Source organism: Sinocyclocheilus rhinocerous, unplaced genomic scaffold, assembly GCF_001515625.1.
Source record: "Sinocyclocheilus rhinocerous isolate Xijiao unplaced genomic scaffold, SAMN03320098_v1.1 scaffold2117, whole genome shotgun sequence".
Lineage (NCBI taxonomy): Eukaryota > Metazoa > Chordata > Actinopteri > Cypriniformes > Cyprinidae > Sinocyclocheilus > Sinocyclocheilus rhinocerous.
In genome coordinates this window covers 672342-679903 of record NW_015626361.1, presented here as the reverse complement: position 1 = coordinate 679903, position 7562 = coordinate 672342, and the positions used below count along the sequence as shown (strand labels likewise).

General features: G+C 38.2%; 1 protein-coding gene across 2 annotated transcripts in view; it reads right to left on the bottom strand.

Moving 5' to 3' along the window:
- LOC107711687 (arf-GAP with SH3 domain, ANK repeat and PH domain-containing protein 2-like) overlaps positions 1-7562 on the bottom strand; it is a 34876-nt gene that overhangs the window by 6420 nt on the left and 20894 nt on the right. For both annotated transcript variants that reach the window (XM_016516707.1, XM_016516716.1), the window contains 11 exons: positions 6967-7036; positions 6246-6333; positions 5120-5168; positions 4697-4863; positions 4110-4243; positions 3183-3274; positions 1975-2155; positions 1210-1295; positions 990-1105; positions 739-806; positions 233-337 (listed from right to left, as the gene is read on the bottom strand). In XM_016516707.1, coding sequence (XP_016372193.1) covers positions 233-337; positions 739-806; positions 990-1105; positions 1210-1295; positions 1975-2155; positions 3183-3274; positions 4110-4243; positions 4697-4863; positions 5120-5168; positions 6246-6333; positions 6967-7036 — 1156 coding nt within the window. The remainder of the gene's footprint in view (positions 1-232; positions 338-738; positions 807-989; positions 1106-1209; positions 1296-1974; positions 2156-3182; positions 3275-4109; positions 4244-4696; positions 4864-5119; positions 5169-6245; positions 6334-6966; positions 7037-7562) is intronic.

Here is a 7562-nt window from a genome sequence, read left to right as displayed (position 1 = left end):
ATATATATATATATAAAACATCAATTTCATATTGCTGAACCTGTGCACTGATTTATCATTATGATTATATAAATTCTAAAACAAAGAAACATTATGGCATTAATAAATTATTTTATTATTATTAAATGCAAAATAGAGAAACATTTTCACCAGTGGTCACAGCCTACGATACCACTGTACATATCATGGTGAAAAATACAAATAGTAAGAAATAGTTAATCTTGTTACAGACCCTTTCGTCCAGATCATCTTCACTGTCATACATGTCCTGTGGCGTCTCCCATGTGTATTCAACATGGATCTGAGAGTTGAACTTCCCACTGTGGGCCAATTCCAGCTAAACATGCACACAAAGAAAATGTAAGAAATCCACAGCCAATTGACTAACTCACTTTTGACCAGACTGATATATCACACTAGTGTCCTATTAGACAGAGCAAATACAAAGATTCAAATCCAGCTCTATTTTTATTTATTTGTTTGTTGTTTTTATACTGTAATGAGTCAAAGGTTGGATGATCCCTGGTCCTTTATTTGGAGACACTGGTATTTATAATTATATTATTATATGCAAGGAAAGGACAAGGGAAGTTCCTTATGAAAACACTGTCACATGAGACTTCAGGATATTAAACAGGATAAAGTTTAACCTAGTCAACCTAGGAATAATATCTCTACAAACATGTACTCACATACACACACAAAGTCAATAAAAGCTATAAAATATCTGATACTCACCAATTCGACACAATGCATGTGCTGCAGTCTCTTGGCAATGTCTAGAGCTGTCTCACCCGCTGAGTTCACTACAGGACAATCAGAACAATGGAAGGGTCAAAATCAGGACAGACTGATCGATTTGTCTATCTATCTCCCTCTCAAAGTTGAAGTCTGTCATAGTCATAGTCTGTTTATCCATCTATGTATCCATCCGCCTATCTATCCACCATGTTCATCGTTGAATTTGTGTATATGTGAGAATTGTATACCTGTGTGTAAAACAGCCTTTGCTTTGAGCAGAAGTTTCAAGCACTCTGATTTGTTGTATAATGCACAGTAATGAAGCGCAGTGTTTCCTTCTGCTGTCTTCTTTTCCAGGCAGCCACTGAGAAAACACACACACACACACACACACACACACAAATCAGTCAGCTATGGACATCCTACTTGGATGCTGACGGATCCGTGACTATAGCAGATTTCTCTCACCAGTTCTGAGCTAGAAAATCCACCAGAGCCAGAGAAGTCTTCTCAGACATGCGCACAGCTAAGTGAAGACCGGTCTCCTTCAGGTCCTGTTAGACACAGAAGAGAACAAGATAAATCTACAGGCTGCTGCAAACCGGCCACTGTCTCGGTGAAACAAATGTACTGTTATTCACCAGTTCAATAAATCACAGCAGAATGGATGAGGAGTGACGGAGAACATTTACAAATTAGACTGAGTTGGCGTTATACAATTCTCCACTTGTGAGTATATATGCGTGTTAAAATAAAAATGTTGGTGATTCAGTCATTGAATCATTCAAGTCAAATTCTGTCTTAGAAAAGAGACTTTGGCCAAATAACACACACACACACACACACACACACACAACAAACACAAGTACAGCAGTCATTACACAGCTTGTGTTTACTTCCTGAGTGGGCTGAGGAGAGGGAAATCTGATTAGAGATGGAAAAAAGAGAGGAAATACAGAATTACAGAGAGAGTGTGAATGATGTATGATTAATGACGTTTAACCACACAGATGTCTCAGTCATTTCTGCTTATACAGCTCAAAATGATCAAAAAGAATTAAACATCTATTTGAGTAAACCACAGGAAGTCTCATATGATGGATGGACCCTGTGAAAGCACTAAACATCTCAAGAAAAGTCTAAAGCACGAGTGAAGGCATATTAATAAGCCTTGATGGTTTTGTTATCATTGTGGTTGTGTTTGTGTATATATGGTGGGATTGAGGCTCTCACCTGTCTGTCAGGTGTGGCCACTGGTTTAGACAGGTCCTCTCCCTCTGCATAGAGCTGTAGCAGTGACGTGAGATCTTTGCTCCTCACAGTGTCATACACGTGGTATGCTTCAGAGTGTTCTTTTGGGAGGACGTAGCGTCGCTCTGCATACTTCGCTACAATGTACTCCTTCCTCACTGTCCTGAGGCATGCAAACAAAAGCAAAATGAAGCCAAAAAAGTCTGAGCTACAGATAAAGCGAAAAAAAAAAGCTTTTGCAAAAAAAAAAAAAAGTTGATTGACAGTTTCTCATAAATGAAGGTTACCTTGGTTTATATGTAACCTGCATTTAAGATCAATGATATTTCATTTTCTGTTTATATTTTAAGTACCATTGCTAAGCGTACAGTGGCTAAGGGCCTTTCTTCCCTACACTTTGAATTGCATGCCTTTTGTCAGGAAGCAACACTGCTGGATATATCCCCAAAGCAAGGTCTTTTGGGATATCATGCTTGCTTCATGGCTGTATCTCCTGCCCCTAAGCACATGTTGGTCTGATGAAGTTATCCTGAGTTGTTTCATTTGAGTAATTCCCGTTATTTATGTTGGCAGTTTTCTGATTTGTTTTGTTTCATTATCAAGGTAGAGCTGTTGATTTGTTTGATCTCAGTGTGAAGGTGGATCTTTCTTTTGATTGGCCGTCTCACTCACTGACCCTTGACCCCTCTCTGTGCTTCCTTCCTGTGTGTGCTTCTCTCGGCCACGCCCCTAGGGGAATTCTCAGGTGTGTATCTGATCACTGATTGGTTGGTATTTTTAGTTCTCATTCTTTTTTGCTCTTCATGACCTTTGCATGGACTTAACATCAACATGAAACACAATTAGTCATATTACTTTAAACACATTAAGCTGTACCTCAGAAACACAACATTAGACTATAGGACAAAAGACTATATAAAACGTTTAAAAATACACTACTGTTCAAACGTTTGGGGCCAGAAGGATTTTTATGTTTTGAAAGAAATTAATACTTTTGTTCATCAAGGAGTTTTAGTTGATTAAAAGTTACAGTGAAGACATTAACATTTCAAATAAATGCTGTTCTTTTGAACTTTCTATTCATCAAAAAAATATTTAAAAAAAAAAGGAAAAAAAAAAAGTTTTTAAAAAAAAAAAAAAAAAAAAAAAATCATATGGAGCTATATATGTGACTGCACAGTAGGACTCACATGTCGCTTTTTGGGAGGGGCTTGACTGCATCATTGGGCAGGTTGACTTCCATGATGTCATTAAACTTGGCATTTCCAATGCTCACTGCCAACTGTGAACCAAAACACAACTGATAAACGAATGTTTGCAGTAAAAGACCACAGACATTTGAACACTGAATTCATGCATCCAGCTTCATATGTTTGGTAATTTATCTGTAATCTAACTGACAACAAGTAACTAACAAACTAATAAATAACACTCATGTGTGCAGGAGCAGAATTTCTGCTTTACTGTCAGAGGTAAAAAGTTCATATAAACATGTACAGATGTGAGCGAGTCACTAGTGAGTAACTACTGACTCAGTCCCAGTGGATTATAGGTAAAAAGTTCAAGATAAATGTGATTTCTGTCAGGACCACTATCGTCAAAGATGATTGACAATTAGCATATAGTTTGAATTGGCGGTATGGTTCTGTTCTGGGCAAGAACTCCCTGCGCATCCATGCAGCCTAGCATGGATGAGAGCAGGGAGAGCAGCGATAACCCCTCCAGGGTAAACAGAACAGAACCAACATAAATGTATTGCAGATATCGTTAAAGTTCAATAATGTTATGTACACATTTTAGAATTAGTCTGATTCAAAGGATAATCAGAAGGCTGAATCCTGACTGACAGAGGAGGAGCTGGGGATGGAGGAGGGTAATTAGCTATTGAGCAATGCGAAAACTGCTGATAATACTGAGGGACCTTATATATGAATGCTTAGATAGGTGTTGTATTCCTATAGGTAGATGGGGATCAGCTGATGCGAGCTTGACTAACGTGACCTGCCAGAACTAACGCTACGCTTGATAATTACCACACAAAAAAAAGTAAATGTGAACTGAATAATTAATGGATCTAAATGATCTTTTTACGTTTTGGCGCGTGTGTGTGTGCTTACCAGGAGCTCAGATGTGCTCAGCACATCAAGAGTGAGAGACTGAATTCGTGAGTGATGTACTCCAAGCTCACGATGGATTCCTGAACACTCGATACAGGTGAGAATTCCCAGGTTAGTGGAAAGCCAGGTGGGTTCTAAAGAGCACAACACACGTCAACATTTCTTTGCCACTCTTTAACACCTTTTACTAACCAATAAAGTGTTTTTCAAGAGCTCTTCATAAAGATGATGCAGTAATTCTGTGGAACAGACATAACGTTATGCATTGCTTAAATATTTCATTGATCTAAATAGTCTTGTGTAAGAAATACATATGCAAAACTACGTAAGGCTTAAATTCAATGACTCTTCTCTTATCATCATTTTGATTCGATTTAGAATAACATAGCACATGGGATTTCTGTATTTGTGACACGGTAAGTGGCCATTCACACAATGCATTTTTGTATTTAAAAATAAAAAGACACTAGACACGAGTGCAGTGGTCAAACACGTGTGTCTAGCAAAAAATAAAAATAAAAAAAGGAAATGTATTCTGTGAACGGCCCCTAACAGCATTAAAATGCATTAGGTTCTTTTTTCGAGACCTGGGGCTCCGCAGTCGCAGCAGGCCTCATTGCCAGGCTGGTTTCTCAGGCCTGAGATCACAGCTCGGACGAGCTCCTGCAGACCACTGTCCTGAAACTGGAGCTGATCTCCTCCGAGAGCCGTGTTCAAGGCCTCCTCCTTACTGTTCTGCAGCACTGACACCCATCTGCAAGAAGACCAATGAAGGGATTACAAAGAAAAGACGTGTGTTCATATCAAAAGGTGACCTTTCAGATACATCAGTTGCATCTTAAACATTTCATCTTTCTTTATCTTACTCTTTCCTTTTTATTCTCTCGCTTCTTGAGAAGCAGGTTTTGAGCCTGCTCTCTCCTGCATGTCTGTACATGCTGCTCAGTAGAGTACGATAAAAATTTCACTGTATAGGGGTGTGTGTTATGTGTGTAAATTTCTGCACTTACATCATGCATTCTTGTTCGTCCTCAGCCTGGAAATGGTATGTACGATTGTCTGTAAGGACAAAGAGAGAAAGTGAGAAATAAATAGTGTGTGCGTTTGGTGGGCCTCTATGCAAAGGAAACATGAGCCTCTTTCACACAGAGATTTTGGAAAATACATGGATAATGTGTCACGTGATTTGCCCCGGGATCTTTTGATTTTGGTTCATTCACACTGCCAGTGATTTTCCAGTGTTGTGCCAAATTTCGACCCCCTGCCGAATTATTACCCCCCTCGTTCAAGTCGATACCTGATTGCCTAATCTTAACCCCACACCTACTCCTAAACCTACCAATACTAGGGAGGTAATAATCTGGTGGGGGGTCAGAATTGGGCACAACACCGGCAATTTTCCGGAATCAACGCGCAGTGTGAAAGGGGCTATGGAAAAACATTCTGATATACAGGAAATCAACAGAAAAAACAGGTCAGGACTAGCCACTCAACTTACCTGCATTCCATGATCCACATACACCTACATACCTATTCCTCAAAACGTTATTTACATACTTCTGAACACCTACATGCATAAAACACCTCGCCCTGTTTAACATAATATATTTCCCTGAATGCATCACATACTGGTAAGTTACATCACCAGCACTGAACTATTTCCAGCCATGAATGTTAAATTCATCCCTGGCTAATCCTTGGATATGTTCAGAATAGCATACTATTGTTATTATTCCTGAGGTATATAGTACTGTACATAGTATGCAAATGTCTGCATAGAATACCCAGACAACCCATTATATGTATTAAAGCCAAATGTTACAAAATTAAAAAAAAAATTCAGACAAAACTTTGAAAAATATATAATGAATTAAAATGTCATTAAAATTCTACTTACAGGTATGTTTTACCATTATAAGTTAGAAAGTTGTGTGACAGCAATGCATCATACTACGTACTGCTTAAAACGTACATTGCCTTCTGTTTCAATTATTATTTTTAAAGATTAGCAGGAAGTATACAGTATGTGCTGCACACTATTCAATCATTAGTAGGCTAGTTTCCCATTCCAAACATAGTTCTTTTCTTCATACCACAGCAGAGATGAAAAGGGTGAAAGGTCAGAGATCAACGTACGTGTAACTAAATCAAATGTTCTCTTTTCCTCAGGGTTGGGCCGCACCTGACATGTCAGGAGGTTGAGCTTTGCGGGTGGTCTGTTGATCTGAGAGTGAGAGAAGAATCATAACATGCTTAAAGTGCATTCTCATCACATATGTGGTCACTCACTAAATCAAAGGCAACCAAATTTCACTTGCAATTATGCTGTGGCAAGGACTGATGCTAAAGATGTGTGTAAAAGCTTGCATAAAGTTTATGGTTGCTAAAACACTGAAGCTGGTAGCACACAGACATGTAAGCAAAACCAGTGAAAGTTTTGGGTTTTGACAATGTGGATGATTCCAGATAAAACATTTTTATGTGTTTTGGCCTGTAGTTTGTGGTTCTGAAAGGAAATCGCGATGAGTCTTTCTCATGTAGCTTGGGAAAATTTGATTGCAGGACTCTGAAGCTCAAGTAATCACTCTTGAGACTATAAGAACTGGAAACAGCCTTTGTGTGTCATCACCAATGTCAGTTTATGATTTGTGCTAATTAAACAATAATCACACAAGCAAGAGTACTGATTACAGCATAGTGATTCAGCCATAGGATTTATATAGAAGGTTTGTAAACAAAAAGTTAATATTAAGTACTTAAATTCCTCTCAGCCAAGCAGATTCAAAAGACTGTAATATAATGAAGTATGTGTAACTGGAAGGTGTTGAGCTGTGTGTTTGTGTCTCTCAAATCTCACCGTGCTGTGTGAAATGGTGAGACAGCCATATTTAACCCCACACTTCCTCTTCTGCCAAACCTTTCTAATCCTAAAACACAAAGATCACGGAAAAACCCTAACAATTCACATTCAGTATTCATCAGTATTAGCATAATAGTTCCATACCAAAGGTTTATTTAAAAGAAAAACAAAAGTATGTTTTACCCTTACTTCTATTATTTTTCTCACAGAGATAACATTTTACCATATTAAGGGGTCCTTGGCATCAAATTTTATACAGTTGATTGCTTTACCATATAAACTCTATACGCAGAAATAACTAGTAGCCAATTGTTAATTGTACTGATTCATTAGCTCTCTAGTGAAGTCACAATCAGTAATTAAAGGGATAATTCACCCAAAAAATGAAAATTTGATGTTTATCTGCTTACCCCCAGAGCATCCAAGATGTGGGTGACTTTGTTTCTTCAGTAGAACACAAACTAAATTTTTAACTCAAACCGTTGCAGTCTGTCAGTCTTATAATGGAAGTGAATGGGAATCACGGCTTTGAGAGTCAAATAAAAACATACACAAACAAAACCAAATTAAACCCTGCGGCTCGTGACGATACA